Raw genomic sequence first — 20,253 nt, forward strand, 5'->3', positions numbered from 1 at the left:
GAGGACTTCGGGGCTAGGGGGAACGGGGCGGAAAGACTTTCTGCGCGGCCGTCTGCCTCGCGTGTTCTTTGTAAACCGAATGCTAGGATTTTTTTGGCGCCCGCTTCTGCTTCCGCTGCGTCTGTTGGAGCTGCTGCTCGCCATGGAGTTGCTGCGAACACGAGCAGACGTGCCGTCATCGCCGGGGAAGTCATGGTCTAGGTCCAGCAATTGGTTCTGAAGGCGATCGCTCATTTTGTCAAGGCGCTTCAGCTCTGTAGACTGTTTATCGGCAATCCGCTGCGCCCATCCAGTCTGTTGGCGCCGTTCGGAAGGGCTCAATCGACGATTCCCGACCGCTGGGGGGCCCCCAAGCGAACCGGCTGCACGGGAGAACATAACTACCGAGCGATGTACACCAGCCTGAAAAGCACCCCTACGGCATCCGGCGCTCCAGCGCTGCCAAAGCGCTTGTACCATAGTTTAGTCCACTAGCAAACTCCGGTTTTCACGATGAATAGTAACACTACTGTATAAGAGCCACTGTTCCTGATGGGGTATATTTACAACGGTGTTCTCAAGGAGTTGTTACAAATGACAGATGCTGCATCGTGCGAGGATCCGTTGTGTCCACATGTTACTGCTGAAGGCCCTCATATGCGGCGTCGTAGATCATGCCCTTTTCATATCGAGCTTTGCGAAAGGAAAGGCAGTGCAAAGACACAAACCATCCAAAAGGCTGTACGGCAATCATGCGGTTGGCTGGGTTCGCTCGTAAGGGCATGTTATCTCCTCATCGACATAGTGTGCATCTGGATCTGCATGTGGTTCTGGCTTACTCCCTTGCTACGCCGTCGCACACACGCCCATACTAGCTCTACACTCTGGTCACACCACTTTCCAAGCCAAAGCGATGCTAACTACCTCCAGCATTATTTCCTGTCAAAAATCACGTATCCGTAATTTCAATAATATGATCTTATAAGCAATATTTACGCACATACATATTCACTCCAATATTACCCGCCATCTACATTCCTGGCATCACCACCGGGTGGCATGAATAAAGATGCTCAGGATGGTTCCTGAAGATACCAACAGTGACGACAACAATCAATTATAACAACAGAACAATACACTGTTGCTGCTGCAAGCATAATACGGCCACTGCGACTGTTGTACATTTGACAACACAACCGGAACAAAGGGAAAAACTGGCTCAGGATGTTGCTACGGCAGCCGACGCGTCGAACGGTGCCGTGTCTGCCAGACAGATCGGCATCATCTCTGAAACCACCACTGCGGCAGCATCCGAACCGCCGCATGCAGGATTCATGGCCACACTCAGCGCAGCGCGCCGTGCCACACACGCCCGCTGCTGCGCCGCCCAGCCCAGAGGCAACAACGGCAGATTGCCGCGAAGCAGCTCTTGAAAAAGACTGCAGTCGCCGCTCAGGTTCGCGGCCCGAATCTGCAGTTTATCAAGGGAAAAAAATCACATCACGACCCAAACTGTACCAAGCCAAAAAGAGGCTCAGAGGAATCCTAGTTTTCAACTAACCTAGGAAAGGACACCGGGGGAATCGATCCCCAACGGAGGGCAAACGAAGTAAGCCCCATAACACACCAGAACAGGGAGCAGTGCACAACTACACCGGCAGTTACCTTACTATATATCACTGCACCTACTAAAAAAGGGGTAACCGGTCAGGCAGGGGAGGAAATTTAGGAAGCCTTACCTCGGTGCAGGCGTGATGGCGGCAATTGCTCCAATCCAAGCCACCGCCGCCGCCGCCGCCCGGGGCATTCATAGTGCTGCTACTTTTCCGTCCGCCACTGCTGCTGTCACTACTGCCGCTACAGCTGTCAACAATGTTGCCGCTGGGTGCGATGACGGTGCCGCCGCCTTCCTCCCCGCCACCGCTCACTTGCGGGACGGAAGCGGCACTCCCACCACGCCCACTGCTAATTCCTGCAGTGATGCTGTTGCCGCCGATAATGCTGCTGCCGGCAGTGTCATCGCTGTGGCCGCTAGTGGGTTTGGAGGCCGAGTCCACCCCGGATGATGACGGCACCTCCGCCGTCGGCCCCGCAGTGGCGGCACCGATGTGACCTCCATATCGACAGTGGTCGTATGCGTGTATTAGTTCGTGTGTCATGGCGTTCAGGACCTCCCGGCGGGTATGCAGCCGGTTATGGCAGAGAATGACCTGGGGAGCCGGGGAAAACACAAGAGAAACGAGCCATAGGTCAGTAGACTCATTCCCTATGGTCGCTAATATGTTTTCTCACTTGCGTTGTCTGAAGTGCGAGGTAGGATGCTGCTTACAGGCGATCTGGCAGCCCTTGAGCCCCTCGGCTCGTATTGGGCGGTTTGCAGGTGTATACGGGGAACGACGCACCCCACTACCATGTAACACACACACACACACTAGATGCAACAACATTTGATTTCCCATGGACCTGCGAGCTGCACGCAGATCCGCTAGGGAGCAGTCCATAGATCGGACCATAGCCGCGGTAAAGCTGACCCGTGGGTCAGTTGACCCAAGGGTTCACTGGGTCAATTGACAAATGTCCCATAGGTCTGTTGTCAGGAGCTAAAATGCAAAAGCCGCAGATGCACTGCAGACTGGTTAGGAAGCGAGCTCTGCTATAGCCAGATCTTTACGGTTAGCCCCTCTACCGGGGCCTAGCCCCACCCCGTCCAGGCCCTTGTTGCTAAGTAGGCGTGAGCTCGGCTAATCGGGGTATGTGTGCGAACTGTGCGGTTGCAGTCGCCGGCTACTGCAACTGGTCCGAAGTGAAAATCAGTTGCGGGCCTGGATCTGGATCTGGAGGGTGATCTACTTATGCAGGGATGAGGAACAACCACCCAATGGATCCCGTTACCCCGACAGACCGACATACATGCCACGGGCAGTGCAGATATGTCCTGCAGCACCAGGCTCGATTAGATACCACGGTCCACCCCCGTCTCCCTCCCCCGTCTCTACTCCACCCCAGCAGGAACTGCCTGAAGCAACCCGACTACCCTTTCTCGCACCTCACCCCGTGCTCGGGAGAGAATCCGCCGCCCACCGCTGCACTGCACCGCAGCACATGGAAGTAGCTGCGGTCCATGGGGCAGCCGGCCTGGGGGTTGGGGGCCGTGTGCGTGTCGATGTATGTCTGTCAGTTGGGGCTGTGAGGTCAACGACCGTGGAGTCAGGGGTACTTAGGGATGCCATGAGTTGAGAGGGGGACACTTCAAAGTCCATGGTCGCGATCTGCCAACGAGGGTAGGCGTGGGGGGTGATGGGAGGTTTTGGGTCAGGAGGGGGCTTGAGGCTTTGTTGTGGGTGATGAACCCGGAGCTGATGACTGGCGGGCCCAGAATGGGGTGTGAGGGACAGGAGATGGCATTAGGGATGTCGGAGAATGGCGAGCTCCGAGCTAACGCACGGAAGAAGGTAGGCATAGTGTTGGTCAGGTGAAATGCAGAGTGAGGAGGGAAGGGACGCGCAGCAAAGTACATGGCAGCGGCCGGCGACAGGGCTGAGAGTAGGGGGGTGGCATGGGCTTTGGGAGTGGGACCCCACCGAAACCGCAGGCAGTCTAACTGAGTGCTGAAACCCAACGCGGCAGGTGGGGACGCCATGGCAATAATACGGTTCCAAGAATTTAAGTATAATGGTGACGTTAGCCCGGCTCCAGCGCTGGACCTGGAAGAGAGGGCATGAGAATGTTTCGCAGGCCGCGATTCGCGGTGATAGGCCAGGGGAGGGCGTAATGGTAAGGTTTGGCTCAAATTGGGTGCGCCTGACACGAGGCGAGGCGAGGCGTGGTATCCGGAAAAAGTGCAGCTGAGGGAAAGGGGTTTCGGCACAAGGCGGGATGAGACTCTGCCCTAGAACGAGGCAGGCTGCAGATGCTCCTTCATACCTCTGACATCGCCCGGAAGAGCTTTTGTACTGGTCCTCCTGCCGCCAAGCCATCGTCGACAGCCGCAACAACGTCTGACTTGCTAAGGGTGTCCAGAGCGCCCGTCTCCTGTCCTGATTGCAACGTTGTCGCCGTTTGCATACAAGTCTTATTAGGTAGCGTTCCGCATTTTCCCGCATTTTCAAGGCCTGGCATGTGCATCAAATCTAGCACCGTTGCAGAGAAGGACAGTTCGGAAAATGTGATTCATTATTGCAATCTGGTCAAGTAAAAGCTGGTCACAAGTGGGCTCCGTACAAACATGTTTACACAACCCATAGCCGTAGAGTTAATTGAGGTGGTCCCTGACTGCCTTAAACTACGTTGATCTGTCGCCTATTTCTGGATGAACTTGAAACGGTCATGCAAGAGTTTGAGGCCGTACAGTCTGGTAACCCTTGCGTATTACTGCCCAGCAGGAGCTAAATTAAAAATTCACCAGCAAGAAGGCAGACCCTAGGCGCTAGTATGTCGGGCAAATTATACTCTCATTTGCAATCTTTTGTTCGATAAGCCCTACTCTGCTTGTTGGTAACAGAACAACCTGCATCTCCTAGATAGCATTATCTTAAACATTATAGGTGTCTGACATATACTTTGGGGGTCCATAGCCTTTGTAGCTGCGAGGACGTTTTTGGTTCCCCCCATCGCGCCCCAGCACCACAAACTAGATTGCCACGCGCTGATTCACAGCCTGGTAGCGCATGGCATCAGGCTACATATTGGGAGGTCCCATATCGACAGGACTTCAAGATCTTCGCTTCCGCACGCCGCGGTGAGGAACTTGCGCCTTTTGTCGAGTCGTTGCACGAATGAACCGAATTCAATACTTACTCGTGTCCCAAATTTTTTCATAGATGCCAATTGTCCCTGCATAATCCAGCCGTCGGCGGCGGCCTTCGCAAATCATGCCCAGCTGTTTCAGGTACCTTTGCGTGCATGGCAGCGGCTAGCACAGCTGTGTCTTGGAATTTGCATAAAGTGTTGTCAGATCCTGGATACTCACAGTTTTGTAGTTTTGCTGCTTTAATCTTAGCCAAGCGTCATGACGTGGTTCGGGGCAACCGTCTTCTAGGACCGCGGGTCAGCAGAGGGAGCAAGGCAACCCCAGACTGCGGATTACAGACAGATTCAAGTCACTTTAACCATTGTGACCTTCACTCCTGTCGTGCTTCGTAGATGCCTTGCGGCGGCTGCCGCAATTTGACACGCATGCGCATCGTACCGCCTCTAGCCATGCACCACGCACAGCTTTCCGCGCCAAGCTCCGCACGCCTTTACCCAATCGGCGTAATGGAGTCCAATCAGCGGCGGCTGCATCTGCGGCCGCAGCGGGGGACGCCGGGGATAATGGTTCCGGAGCGGCGCCCAGCCTGACCGCAGAGATGCAGGTACGAACGTACCGTGGACTGCAACTCTCATAATACTGAAGAGTTAACAGCGCTAAGCATACCAGCATTGGCCACCGAATCGGTAGACAAAGAGCAGCGATATACTCATGCGCCAAAGGCAAAGTTATGCACAGCGCTGCAAAACGACGTCCTGCTGAATGACAGACGATGGAAGATGCGATGTGGGCCCACAGCATCGCCCGAAACACCCCTCATCCATCATCCCCCCAAACCTCTCGCGCCAGCAACGTGTCAAGTTATCTATCCGTACGGCATCACGCCGCCTCATCTCCCGCCCCCATCTCCCAGCCCAGCCATCCCTCCCCCCACTAACCCAGTCCGTAACAACTCGTCCTCGGGTAGTCTACCACTCTCCTCCCTCTGTTGGCGCCTTGGACATCACCAGCTGTTTAGTTTGGATGTTGCATCATCGTCATCATCATCATCATCATCATCATCGCCATCATCTTTTGACGCCTCCCGCTATCGCGTCTGGTATTTCCATGCTTTTCCCTTATCCTCCCCCTTCCGTCCCTTCCCTCTCGCTCCTAGCGCCTGGCTGACACGGTGACGAGCCAGGCCAGTCGGTTCTGGGCCTTATCCGGCAAGTTCATGCCGATGGTGGGTCTGTTCTTCATGTTGGCCTTCGTCAACACTATCCTGGACAGCCTGAAGGACACGTTGGTCATTACGGCGGCGGGGGGTGGAGCGCAGGTGATTGGCGGGGGGGGGGGCTTGAGAAGGGGGAATGTCTCCGGGTTTTCTCCCCCGGTTAACCTTAAGGGGGTTTGGAATACCGAGGTTAATACGGTGTGGGGCGGGAAGTATGCAGGGGGGGAGGAGAGGAGGGCCTGGGGAATCAGCCCAGCTGGGGTTTGAGGTAGCCGGGGGGCCAAAGGGGGGTTCGCGGCTGTCATTGTCCTGGCCGTGGCTGGTTGGCTGACTGGAGGTAAGGGAAAGGGAAATCCAGCGTGTGGAGTTGCTGTTATGGCGGTTGCGCGGGCAACGGCTGCTGCTCCCGCTGCTGTCCTGTCGGCCTGGGCGGAGCGCACAATGGTTATGAACTTTATACGAGTCGGGGGGGCCGGAAAGGGAGTTTAAGGGGATTTTAGAGCTGTAGATCGAGGCGTCGTCGTCGTCGTCGTCCTATTGGATAGGGCCGGTGTGTGCTGTGGAGGGATACCCGGATAGTCCCAGGGTGGGGCGGGGGGGCCGGGGCTTGATCAGGTCCATGCTGCTTGATATGTGTGTGTATGTGTGTGTATATCGCCAGCCCTTGGCCCCATACTTGTCCCTTTCTCTTTGCCCTCCGCATCGCCAACAGGTCATTCCCTACTTGACGGTGTATGCCGTACTGCCGTCCTCGCTGATCTTCCTGCTGCTGTACTCGTACGCATCACAGCGGTTTCGGAGGCAGGTGAGGCCGGGGCAGCACGGGTCGTTTTCTTAGCTGTCGGAAAGAAGTCGCGTGTGCTTCTGTGCGCGTGGGTGTTTTTTACATACGGCGACGACCCCTCCTTCCCTCGCCACCTGTGCATTCCCCTCCCCCTCCGCCTTCACTCAACCTTTGCCTCCACCCCACACCCCACACGCCCCCCCCCACCCCCCATCCCACCAGGCCCTCTTCAACGGCATCGTGGCGGTCTTCATGACGTTCTTCGTCGCCTTCGCCCTCCTCCTCTACCCCAACCACCACCACCTGCATCCTGTCGGCTGGGCCGAGGGCCTGGCCGCCACCCTGCCCCTAGGCTTGGACGGCGCCGTGGGCATGATCCGCAACTGGACATTCACGCTGTTCTTCTGCATGTCGGAGCTGTGGGGCGATGTGTGTCTGGGGCTGCTGTTCTGGGGGCTAGCCAACGACACCACGAGCCTAGCGGACGCGCCCACGTTATACCCGCTGTTCGGGCTGGGTGCGAATGTGGCGCAGGCGCTGGCGGGTTTCGTCCTCAAGGTAAGCGCGATGTGGGGTTCTTGTCAGGGGAGGAAACGTTTGGACGTGTTTTTGTTGAAAAGACTTTAGGTATGTATAACCTTAGGTATATATATGTATGTATACATGGGTATATGTACATGTTTGCCTGTTTGGGGGAAGGGCGGTGGGTATGGGGCATGTAAAGCACCCCGAGCTGTACTGCACGTTCACAAACGGGTTGGAGGGCTCCCGGTACTGCCGGTTGCACTCCCCCCTTTCCCCCCTCCCTCACACACGCCCAAACACACACACGCACACACCAGCTTCACTCGTCCGTGGTTCGTCTCCCCCCCCCCCCCACACACACACACACCAGCACCAGCACCAACACCATCGAGGTCAGTGGGGCAGTTTGCCCTGCTCTGCTCCAATCGGCGCCCCCCTGCCCTCTGTGAAATGTAGTCAGCAAGGGTGCGAGTGTGTGTGGCAAGAGACTCCGCCCATCCCCACGGGGCCCTCCCGGGTCGTGTTCATGCGTATGTATGTAAGTATGTATGTATGTATGTATGTATGCGTTTATATGTCTGTATGTTTGTTTGTATGTATGTTTTGCAGTTCTTCTCCGGGCCTGCCTCCCATGGCGCGGCCTCCTTCACAAGTGAAGTACAGTCCCTCATGGGTGTCGTACTGGTCTTCTCTACGCTAGCACTCGTCCTCCATCACGCCATCTCCGTACGGGACAACCGACAACGACTCGAGCGGCGGCATCAGCAGCAACAGGCGGCGCGCGCCGGCCGCCGCGCAGCCGCCGCGGCGGCGGAAGCGGCTGCAGCGGCAGCGGACGCGACGCCGCGCAGTTTGGAAAACCAGATGCAGCCCCTCAGCGCCGCCAGTACATCCTCCTCGCCCGCCGCCGCCGCGTCGTCCTCTTCCAGACCGGCAGCGCCGACGTCGCCGGATTCTGCTGCGGCGGCGGTGGGGACGCGGGAGGGGAAGGGCGGAGATCTGGTTGCTACCGCCGCCACAATGACCGCGGTGGCGTCGGCCGCGACGACGACAACGACGACGCCGGCGGCTGCCGCTGCGACGGACAACGGCGGGGCAGTTGGCGGCAGTAGCAGCAGCAGCATCAAAGGGAAACGGCGGCAGAGCAAACAAAATCTATCGGAGATTTATCGGTAAGGTCGTACATCCCGGGCGCATAAGATGCTGCGAAGTCTATATGACGTATCCTTGTACTTAAGTGCCGTACTGGCCGTCCAAAACACATGCGCTGTGATAAATTAATGGTAGTGGCAGTAGTAGTACTGGATTAGTGCTTGTACGGGCAACCATCTCTATCCCCCTGGTACCTCGTTGCTCTAACACACCCCACCTCCCGACCCCTCCACCCTGTTTCCCCCCTCCGCCCGATCATACATACGCACATACATACATACATACAGCACCCTGGCCTCGTCGGTCCCCATCCGCTGCCTGGTGGTGATGTCTATGGCGCAAGGGCTGTGCACAAACCTGATGGAGTTCGCCTGGAAGAGCCACATCCGGCTGCTGTACCCCACCCCTGCGGCCTTCACGTCCTTCCTGGGGGACGTGTCCACGTGGCAGGGGATTGTGACGGGTGCGTGCGCGAGGGGTGGGGAGTTAGGTGTGCGAGGGCTGGGGGGTGGGTGTGCGCGAGGGTGGATGGGTGCGCGGCTGTGCTGGTGTTGTGGTGGGTCAAGTAAAAGGTGTATTATGATGCAATGAGGTGGGATAGGGTGGGTGGGTGGCGGGGAGGTCAGCGATATCTACCTGTTTCGTTACCTGCCTGATACTAGAGCTGCCTGATACTAGAGCTGCCTGATACTGCCTTGCCTTGCCCTGCCCCGTACTTCCCTCCCTGGCGACCGTACTCTGCACACCGCCATACTCTTGACACCCCTCTGAATTGTGTGTGGGAATCTGTACGGATCTGTGCATCTACACCCCCCTTCCCCCCCTCACAAACCCTCACAAACCCTCACATAGCACACTACCCCCAGCAGGCGAATGTGAGTACGTGGGGCGGTAATGTCAGTCAGTTGACTCCTCCCGTGCGCAAGTGGCGCCTTGGGTATTTCCTTTCCACCGAACCGTATGTATGTCATCATCATCACGCGTTTGTGGGCCGTCTTCTCTTTCCCCCCCCTCAACTCTTGCCCTGGCAGCAGCTTCACTCGTGTGGTTCGTCTTCTCCCCCCCCCCACACACACACAACTCGACCCTGTACCCCGCCGCCCCCCTGGTGTTGGAATCGATGTAGCGCTGTGTGGCTGCATATGGACCCGTTCCCGTGCTGCAGACCAGTCCATCAGCTTTGCCATGCCGTTGATGATGTTGCTGCTGCTGTGCGTATGTATGTATGTAATTATGTGCAGGTTTGTTGATGGTGCTGTCTCCCACCATGTTTGAGCGACTGGGCTGGGCAGGTGTGGCGTCAGCTACCCCCAAGATTCTGTTGTACGGCGGTGGACTGTTCTTTGCGACGGCCATGGTCTACCAGTTTGTGCTGGCGCCCAGTGAGTGCATGGGAGTGTACGGGGGCGGCCAGGGAGCGGGTAACAGGGTTGGGGGTTAAAGTTAACTAAACTCTAAGAAGGGGGGAGGTGGGGGGGAGAAATACACGCTGGGGGGCTGGGTGAGGGTTACGCACGGTCTGCCCTAGGAGGGGAGAGCACGGCCGCAGGGTGAGTGGTGGTTGGTCGCTTGCGATGTCGGCCTGGAGCCCTTGGTATAAGTAGTGGTTTGGGCCGCCCGGGTCGGAACTGGAGAGCTTTTACTTGTTGGTTTCTGTGTCAATTCTCTCTTTTCCCCTCATGCTAGCGCCCCACGAGGCGCCTTTAAACGATCTCCCGCCTCCCGTGACGGGACGTGTCACCGCGCCGTTTAGCCTACCACCCGTGTCTGGGGGTATGCTATCTCCCCGCACAACCACTTCTTATCCCCACACATAACCCCCTACACGTATCCACACATAACCCCCTACACTTACCCACCACTGCCACCACCCGTTGTTGCTGCTTTGAACTCTGCCCTTCCCCCCACCTCCCCCCCACCTCCCCCCACCACATCCACACCTGAACGCGCCTAACCTAACGCCCACCAACCTCCCCGAAATAACCAGCTTGGCAACCCCCCAACCCCGCCCCCATCCCCGCCCCGACACGACCGAAGCTGCTACCGCCGCCACCTCCGCAGCCGGCATGGGCCTACTGCAGCTGCTCGTGTACGGCGGCGCACTGCTGTACGTCTTCAGCAAGTCCGCCAAGTTTTCTTTGTTCAAGCCCGCCGAGGAGATGGTTTACATCTCCCTGGACGAGGAGGGACGTACTAAGGGCAAGGCAGCCATCGACGTGGTCGGCAGCCAGGCCGGCAAGAGCGGGGGCAGCGTGCTTCAACAGGTGCGGTAATGGGGTTCTGGACAACGACAACAGCGTGCGTGTGTGTTTAGGTATGTAGGTATGTCAATAGTGCTTATTTCACTGAATGTACGGCATACGGCATCATTACGACCCCAGTTATGCCCGTCATGGTGCTGTGGCTCCTGGTCCGCGCACTGCATGCAAGCTACTGCCTGCATTGCAAGTAAGGGTTACCCTAGGGCTGTAGGGGGACCCCTGTGGAAGGAACTCGTCGGTCAGTGTCTTGGATGGGGGGGGGGTACGTGTGTTTGGTTGGTTGCCCACCAAACTGCCTAAAGGATAAGCAGGAGCCACGGCTGGGCAAAGTGTTATATAGTCCAGCCGCCAAACGGGGCCTTCCGACAGAGACTGACTGCTACACTGTTATGTTAATATAAAACAATTAGGTGTAAGGATGTGGATGGAGGCTCTGCGCCAAACCCCTTATAACCCGCCCTTTCCTGCACCGCTCCGCCCCCTCGCCTCGCCTTGGCTCGTTCCTCTTATTGTCCCGTTTGCCTTATCCTTTAGCTTCTTTCCGTGCCTCGTTCCCCCTCCACATCCCCACTCACCCCCAGGTACTGCTGTTGCTGTGTGGCGGCGCCATCGCCGGTCAGCTGCCCATGATGGTGGCGGTGTACCTGGCTATGAGCCAGTCCTGGCTGAGGGCTGTGGCCACGCTGTCGAGAGTCAACAACTACGGTCACGCCAGCAGCGTCCATGCGAGCATGCAGGACGATTCTATGGACCACCACACGGACTTGGGGGAGAAGACGGGGTCGGCGGAGGTGGAGGTGGAGGTGGAGGCGTTTGGAGGACCTGACAATGGAAATGGTGGTGTGGCGGGGATGGCGAGCAGCAGCAGCAGCAGCAGCGGCAATCTGAGCAACGGTGACCTCATAAGCGCCAACAGAGGACACAGTAGTAACGGAAATGGTAACGGTAACGGTGTTGCGGCGGGAAATGGGAACGGAAGCGTGGTTTATGGAGCTCCGATGGTGCAGGAGGCGGCGGTTGTGGCGGCGCAAAACGGTTACACTAACGGTCACGGAAACGGGTATCTCAACGGCCATAGCGCCAATGGTTACCATATGGCGGGAAATGGCCATAACGGCATTAACGGATACAGCAACGGTAACGGCTATAACGGAAACGGTCTGAACGGCCACAACGGTCATACCAACGGCAATGGCAATGGCAGCGGCTACAGCGCCATCCCGCGCGAGGTCCAGCAGCCCGCGGCGGCATAACGCCAGAGAGAAACATCTGAACCAGCAGCAGCGTGGCAGCGGCGTCTCTCTGTGTGTTGCTGGTCTGGAAGGGAACTGTCAGGACTGTCCGTTGGAGCGACCGCTGGTGGCCCTTGGCCCAGAGGGTGTTTCGATCATTGAGAGGTTGAGAGACGGCCATGGCGGTCCTTTCGGCGTTGTGGCAGCTACTGCTGCTGCTATTGCTGCTACTGCTGTTACCGTGGCATTATTCAGTTCCTTTGCGGGAGGTAGGGGGCAATCGGCGAGCTAGAGAGAGAGGGGGTAGCAGTAGTAGGAGTTGGAGGGGAAGAGGAGGGCGAGGCGGGGGAGGGGGAACCCATCCAGGCGACCAGTGCGCGGCTGCGGCGGCTGGTGCTATAGTACGCTGGTGTGTTCATTTGTACTTAGCTCTTTGTTGCCACGTTGCCGTCGTTGCGGCTGTCTTCCTTTCGCTCTGTTGATGGCGTTATCTTGCCGAGCCCGCCAGGCACAGCCGTCCTTCGTGTGGTAGTCGCCACCGCACACCAAGTCCCTGACCAGACCAGAGGGGCAATGAGCGGTTAACAGCTGGTGCGGGGTACAGAAACGCTGCTGAGCTGTGAAAGAGCGGCTGTGTGGTATGCGTTGGCGGGACAGATGGGTGTGTGGGCATGTACGACCTCTCAGTGGTAGTGGTGCTGTTGCTGCTGCTGCTCACGCAGGACCACCACAATAACATCCATGGATGCGGAGTGGGTCCTGCGTGCATAAGAATGTTTTGTTTTCCGCTGCACGTTCAAGCACTGAGTACGTATGTATGTATGTGTGTGTTTGTGTGTGTATGCGGTGATTGCGTGGCTGAGGGGGAAGCACTGTGATGGGGGGTCTTTGGTTGCTGCAGTCTACACAGCTCCCTGCCTCTCCCGGGCCAGGCTGCATAACGGCACGCAGGGTTATCCGCACGGCGACGGAGACCTCCCACGACCACTTCGAGGAGCGTTCCTCAGGACCTCGCCACTCGAGTCTTGGCAGCTCAGAGTCTGGACTTGACTTGACTTGACCTGACTTTAGATTACGGAGCCCTTGGGTCCTCTGTCCTCGTCGCCATGCGTAAAGAGCTGAAGACGGTATATGGGCGGGTTGAGCGAGGAAATAGATGTACGGAAGTACGACGCTTTCTCGTACACTCACACTTGCACTGTACTGCGTTTTATCTTGGACGGTTGAAATTCCATTGCTTTTGTGCGGGTTGTACGGAAAGATGCGCGACCGTACGCACCTCTCTTGCACACAGAGGACACGTCACATTTCCCCCCTCTCCCTCTTTTTGTACCGGGAAGTCGCGATCCCCTACATACATACATAACTCGTGTTGGGCGCATACCTACCTCCCCTCCCCTACACACACACGCAGGCGTGAGGGAAGGGGGGGGGAGATGGAGAAGGGCACTTTGGGAAAGAGAATTTGGGAACGAGGAAGAACTCCTTTCACTGGGGGCAGAAGTAGGTCTGTCTGTCCGGGACGGAAGGGTGGGGCGTTTGGGGAGAAGGGTAAGCCACGCCGGAGGTTGGGTTGTGGAGGTTCAGCGGCGGGAATCGGATATGAGCTCCTGCGGGACGGCTAGGGGTGGTACGGGTAAAGCGGGTGTTCAGCGGGTAGGGGGGATTCCAGGGTTTCGTGGTTTCACATGGCGGGGTTCCACACCTCCGAATACGGATGGATTTCCCACCCGGGGGGAAGGGGAGGGGTCGAGGGGGTGCGGCCGTTGGGATGATGTTCAAAGAGATCCCGAAACACAAACTTCCCTTGCATGGGGCCGGTTTCTTGCTTTTGGGGGGGATTTCTTGCGTCACCAAGCTCACGAGGACGCGAGAAGCCGCCGCCGCCATTTTGAGAGGGGGGGAGACCGGTATACACGGTGTTTAATGTGGAGCGCCTGTCGTAGTTCGGCAGGCTCGGCTGGGCTTGGCAGGCAATAAGGAAAAAACGAACCTCTGGCGCCTTCTGGAAAGGAAAAAGTCCAAGGCAGGTTGGGCGTCTGGCATTGCAGGGACCCAGAGGGGGCCCTGGCAGCGGGGAAATCCTATAAGGCAACTTTGATGTTTTTGTCAATTGTTTTATAAGTTGTATCGGAACGCGGGGACTAAGGGATTTCTCAGTGTGCTGCAAACCCATTGGAGAAATTGAAAAACTCGTACATGTGAACTGCAAAGCAAGTGCTGGAAAAGGACGTAGCAAGTTTCTATTGGCACAGGGAACTACAGGGTCTTCGGTTTCGCTGCGTTCGTACGGCATCTGCGGTATGGCATTCTGTCGTACATTGGCTCCGCCGTGCTTTCGTACGAGCAGGCCTTACTTGTATGAGCAGGCTTTCCATTGAGGGTTGGGTTTTGGTGAAGGGGGAGCGGAGGGTTAAAGCGGGTGCGGAGGTTAGTTTGTACTGCTGGAGTTCGTACAAGTAGAGGGAAAGGGGGAAAAGCGAGGGGGAATATCTAAGGGTGTGTTTTTCTGAATGTATGTCCGACGCGAGGTCGGCGTGTGAATGGGTGGCTGGGTTCAGTTGAAGCGGCAGAGCGCATGCAAGCATGAAGGGACAGGCAATCAGACAGACGGACAGACAGACAAACCGTGTGCCAGCGGACAGGCAGGTAAGACATGCGGTAGGATGGTGGTCCGGTTTAAATAGTGATGTGGTGATGGTGGTAATGGAAGTGGGCCATGGTGGGATGGAGGGACAGACGGTGAAGGGGGGTCGCGGGCGGCCCGTTGGTCAAGATCGCGCTGAAATGATGCTTCAGGCTGTTGGGGGTTACCACCACCACCATCACAACCATCACAACCAGCAAGGGCGCCGCGGCGTCCGAGGTTCGTACGGGGGACGCGGTGCCAGGTGTGTGTGGGGGGGGGGTTTTAGGGTTGTGTTGTTTTGCTTTGAGAGCGGGCTGGTATGTGATGTTGATGTGGCATCATGGGGGTTCCTGAACTAATGAACTAGCTTGTACATTGTACGGCATGCCGGTAAGCGTGAGTGTATCGATTAACCAGCAACGGGTACTTTCGGACGAACATTGCTTTGCGGTGTGCAAAGTCGTGCTGCAACACGGCTGTACGGCGTGTCGTCGTACATATATGAAATTGGGCTCTTACAGGCAGTTTTCAGTGGTAGAGACGCACCGTGTTACGTCGTTCATGTTCTTGTGATGGGAATCGCCTTCCCGCGCATTTGCGTTGCGGAATTTTCCGAAGGCACGTTTGGTCGTATTTGTTTATGTGTCATTGAGCGATAGGATCTTAAAAGGTCTTGGCAGCGCAGCGCTGCTTGCGCTTCAGATGATTGCATCTAATTCACGTGATAATCACGTGCTGTTGCTTTTTGCTTTTCCTTCCTTCGTTTTTTTTTGCGTTTGCTTCGAGCGCTTCTATGGTCGCACATCTATATATTTTGGATCCCAAGTAACAAACAAGCGAATACTCGTTAGCGTTTTTCGTGCACGTCGTACCTTTTGCACAAAAGATATCTCTTTCTATTTCCTTGGGCACGTACAGGGCGCGTTCTGCATCGTAAGTGTGTCTCGTCCAAGTTTGTGCGGCAGCGTTGGTACCGCAGCACGGTCAAAGTGGGTGTGGTTTAATCATCTCCTCCTCGAGGATGAACTTCCTTTTGGTGGTGGACTCCCAGACGAGGCTGAAAATGCCAACAGTCTCCCAAAGACCACAAGACCACTGCCGCTGCGGGTTACATGACCCCTGCATGCAGCACGGGGACTTAGTACGTATGGATATGCATCTCCTCCCTCGTTGCCGCGAAGATTCAGCATCTGTGGCGAGTGTGTTTTCAACTAACCTCGCGCCACCATCTGCAGCGCGGGCCGCTGTTAAAAGTTTTTGCCGTTATGGGATGGGAAGGGATTTTGGTCGCGAGCCATGCTCGCGGGCATCCGTGGCCATCAGCTGATGACTGATGGCCGCTCAGGGCCCCGAAAGCAACCTGGGGCGGGTGTTGGGGAAACATTCAATTCGGAGCGCTTGGAGCTGTAATGGCCTTAAAGGAGTCGAGCACTTCGGGCTTGTGGACGGCATTGTAAGGACCGCCAGTCTGTTTGGCTGTCGATCACCCCTGGAAGGAGTCTAGCTACAGAAGAAGCCGCCTAAGGCTGCCAAGGAGAGCACCTAGGGGGGGTTGTTCTGGGGGCAGTCGCCTTTGGAGGGGACGTTGGTCTCTGATGGTGGCGTTGTGTTCGTTACTAGTGTGGCCTAAAACGCTAGGAGCCACAAGGAAGAAAGGTAGCGAACATCGGATCTGGGGCCACAGCAGCAGCAGCAGCAGCAGCAGCAGCAGCCGCCGCCGCCAGGAACACGTCACGTGCACAGGAGGACATGAGCCCTCTCTCTGTAGCTGCACCCCGCGTAGCCACCACGCGCAAAAAGTGATGAAACTTCACCATGAATAATAGTGGTAGTCACAATAGTATTCTGATCAGCCTGAACTTTTGGTTAATTTTCGTATTTGTTCTGCCATGGAAAAGGGCGACCAAAGGGTTTGCTCGTGCGACGGCCGAAGAAATGAAAGCCATGTGTGACCCGATTCGCGAGGATTGTGAGAACTTGTCTGGATGGGTCCAAAAAAATAGTAGCTAGGTGCGTGGTCTGGTTGGAGCAAAGGCCTGATGATGAGGCAGCGCGGGTACGCTTTCACGGCAATATGCAAATTACATATTCTAACGGTTTCACTGTCGTACACTACCGTCCATCCGTCACAGTCTTGAAGCAATCTACACACACAAGCATCTGCTACGCCAACATGTGACGCATACAGCACCAAATGTTTTATAATGGGTACCAAATTTTATAACATAATAGTTGTCACGGCATCACCCGACGGAGCCCCTTGGGACGGCTAAGATCCAACATGACCAACAAGAATCACACCAAGTCCAGGGGGGCTTTCAATCGGGTTGGGGCCGCGCGCAATTTGAGACATGCGGACATGCGCAAGACCTAGCGATCCGTACTTTTGCAAGGCCGGCTGAAGCCATCCAAGCCAACAGCAGCAGCAGCAGCAACAACAACAACACAGAATCAGATACTTTGTAATTGAGTTTGAGTCAAAAGGACGAGAGAAGGAAGTCTGAAAGACAGGAAAAAGGAATGGAAAAGGAAGAAAGGATAGATTTACTCCGAGACACATGAAACCGACGATTTGAGGGGGGCTGACGACGTAGGCCGACGCTGTTCGCGGTCAGCACACGACACTTCCATTATTACGCAACTCCTAACCGTAAGTTGCAAAACGACCGCCTCCCGAGACCATATTCTGGCGGGTGGGCGGAAGTGAAGCGAACCCGCCATCAGAAGTTTTGCCCTCACAGACAGATTGTTACGCCCACATCTCGTCTTGTTCATGCAACCCCGGTGCATTACTAACGCGATATATTACTAACCAGCCATGCGCGCACTCGCAACCTCATCATGCACCCCCTAGCCCCAGCCCTAGCCTAAGCCCTGTCCTTGCCCTAGCAGCATCCCCTAAACCATTCAGATCCCTACTTGACCTGGACTCGAACCCGCGACCCTGCGATCACGAATACCTCTTCTGTGGTAAAGGCGCTTTCCAGGGATGCTTTCCTGAACGGTACGACTTGTACGAACGCGTTCGCCATCGCAGGACGGCTGACTGTACGACAAGAAGTACACGGTTTGGGAACAAAGCTAGTAGTGGTCGACTGGGAATGAAGCCTGGCGGCAGGGCAGAACTAATAGTACCAGCCTTGATATTATTGACGCACATTTAGAGCGGTGAACAAAACGGTGCAAAGCGAAATGGCCGCAACACGACGGGCGCATGCTGATTGCCCGGCTAAATACACAACCCAGCATCCAAATTCTCATACAAACGTACATACATACAAACTACTTGCATGCAAGTGCATGAACGCGCGCGGCACTCTCCTACTTCACACTTCAACAACCATTTAGCAGTTCAGTTTCTCAAAACGCCTCAAGTGCTAATCCTAAAACCAAAATGCACAACACCCATTCGCAAACACTCCAACAAGGAGCTTTCCTCTATTGCACTTCCTCTACCTCACATTTGCATCATCACCATCACCATCATTAGCATCATCATCACCATCAGCAGCAGCAGTAGCAGCAGCAGCAGCAGAAGGAGGAGGAAAATTGGCAAAGAAGACGACACCAGTGGTATGCGTCTCGTCTACCATTCCAGTCTTCCCGTCCATCCCACTGAGCTCAGAATGCAATGGAGTACTGCGTACCCATGAACAAAAACCAACCTCCTGGGAGTTTGGTGATCAACCCCTTGGGTGCTACAACCCTACACGCCGCCGAAGTGGCGCCATGCGACCTTGCCGTACCTGCCGTACCTCGGAGGTGACCAGCGAGAGCTAGAGAGAGAGCATTGGATCCGGCCTGGGGAGCGCTTCCACTCGACAAGGGTGGGGGGTTTGGAGACTAGGACCGTAGGGCGCCCGTTAACAAGGAATAATCAATATACCCTAAGAGGGAGCCCTCAATTACGCTGTAAGCACTAGAGCTCCGCTCTGTTCACTAGCAGGCTCGTCCAATTAGTACTGCAGGTGAGCTGTCCAGGGGGACCCCGTCCACATGCCTAGAGAAATCACATAGCCCCCGAGCGCCCAGGAGTACCGGTACGACACCGGTACGGTATTACCACCGCAACCACCAACCGCAACGCCGTAACCATCTCACCTCTCCACCGCCTCCGTGCTCCTTAGCTCCGCCACCACTGCCAGGAAATCCTCGGCAGCCCAAATTCCCCCCAGTACGGCATCACCAAGATTTAATCACCGAGATCAACGTCGCATCTTCGACTAAACGAACACAACTTTTACTTCAACATCGTGATGGACCCTGAGGACCGAGGCAGCGGCCGCCGCTGGCCGGCAGCCGTGTACGCGTAGGACCGCCGCTACCTGGCAGTTGAAGCGGTATTCCAGGGCCGCCTTTAAAAAATCTACTTCGTACGACACGTACGAACGCGGCCCGAGCCCTCTCTCAGCCACCGGTTTCCATCTCCTTACACATCTCCTGAAACGTCCCTGGGTGGTGGTAGCCCTGGCCAACCACCTGGTGCCGCAAGGTCACTAGCTGCGGAGATTCATCCGCGATCCCACCACAATAGCAGCGTAGCAACCACACCGCATAAGGTGTATCGTCCCAGTAGAGCCCAGCACAGCTAGAAAGTGCTAGCATAGCATCCCACAGCAACCACAGCACAGCACAGTACTGCCAATCATAGCACACACAGCAACCACGTCATTGCACTGCATAGCACTGCATGGCACTGCAAAGTGCAGTATTGAGCGGCCTGTCGAATGGCCTGAATGAGTGGATTAGGTGGCCCCAGTATCCCCACAACAGTCCCAGAACAGCCCGGGCGGTGCATCCCCGTAAGGGAGCCCAGCCACGCCACCTGCTCAGCCCAACCCAGCACATCACAGCGGCGCACAGTGGGTTGCAGCATACATACATACATGTATGTATGTATGTAATCATACATACATACATGTGTTTCGGCTTCGGCCCCCGGCTCTTGCGGCCCACAGTGTAATCTAAGTCATACATACACACACATACATACACATACATACATACATACATACATACATACATACATACACATACATACACATACATACACATACATACACATACATACACGAATACATTCTGAAGTCGGATGGGGTGACGGATTAGGGTGCCCCTCTAGCAGGGGAGAGCAGGGACTGCCCCGGGAAAGGGGGCCGCTGGCGAAGTTAACCACCCTGTAACAACATACATACACATACATACATACACATACATACACATACATACACATACATACACATACATACACATACATACACATACATACATACATACATACATACATACATACATACATACATACATACATACATACATACATACATACATGAGCGCAACGGCGCTTCATCCAGACACCTCCCTCCCTTCCCCATTTCGGGGCATTTCAGGACGTTTGATAATATGATTTCCACATAGCCGTGGTTCCGTTCCCAACCCTTCGTCCAGCTTCCAAATCCAAATCCTCGCATAGATCTGGAAGGCAGGATGCAAAATCCACGGAACAAAATCAGATCTAGATCTCGCCAGGACCTTGGTGTGGGCCTGAGCCCCTTCCCCTACTTGCCCGCTATTCCGCTGTAACTCCCAACCAACACCTCCAACCACCAACCAGCCCCAACCACCAACCCCGCGGCCCCGCTGCCACACTGGATGCTCCGGTTAGCGCCCCATGTAGACCGTTTTTGAACACATCCCCCAAGGGGGGGGGGGTCATGTGCGACTG

At 55.8% G+C, this 20,253-nt stretch overlaps 2 protein-coding genes across 2 annotated transcripts; one reads left to right on the plus strand and one right to left on the minus strand.

Moving 5' to 3' along the window:
- Positions 1-1,198: 1,198 nt before the first annotated feature.
- Positions 1,199-3,114, minus strand: VOLCADRAFT_58919 (uncharacterized protein; the record flags this gene model as incomplete). Its single annotated transcript, XM_002948976.1, has 3 exons — positions 1,199-1,450; positions 2,055-2,189; positions 3,031-3,114. Coding segments are annotated over 3 exons (471 nt in total), but the record flags the coding sequence as incomplete, so codon positions are not given.
- Positions 3,115-4,646: 1,532 nt separating this feature from the next.
- Positions 4,647-11,920, plus strand: VOLCADRAFT_89266 (uncharacterized protein; the record flags this gene model as incomplete). Its single annotated transcript, XM_002948869.1, has 13 exons — positions 4,647-4,717; positions 5,177-5,333; positions 5,886-6,047; positions 6,658-6,750; positions 6,952-7,287; positions 7,625-7,792; positions 7,864-8,140; positions 8,184-8,223; positions 8,694-8,869; positions 9,259-9,306; positions 9,648-9,788; positions 10,468-10,670; positions 11,249-11,920. The coding sequence occupies 13 exons, from the start codon at positions 4,647-4,649 to the stop codon at positions 11,918-11,920; spliced, it is 2,544 nt and encodes an 847-aa protein (XP_002948915.1).
- Between the last annotated feature and the right edge of the window lie 8,333 nt (positions 11,921-20,253).

This window comes from Volvox carteri, assembly GCF_000143455.1.
Source record: "Volvox carteri f. nagariensis unplaced genomic scaffold VOLCAscaffold_12, whole genome shotgun sequence".
NCBI classification, from domain to species: domain Eukaryota; kingdom Viridiplantae; phylum Chlorophyta; class Chlorophyceae; order Chlamydomonadales; family Volvocaceae; genus Volvox; species Volvox carteri.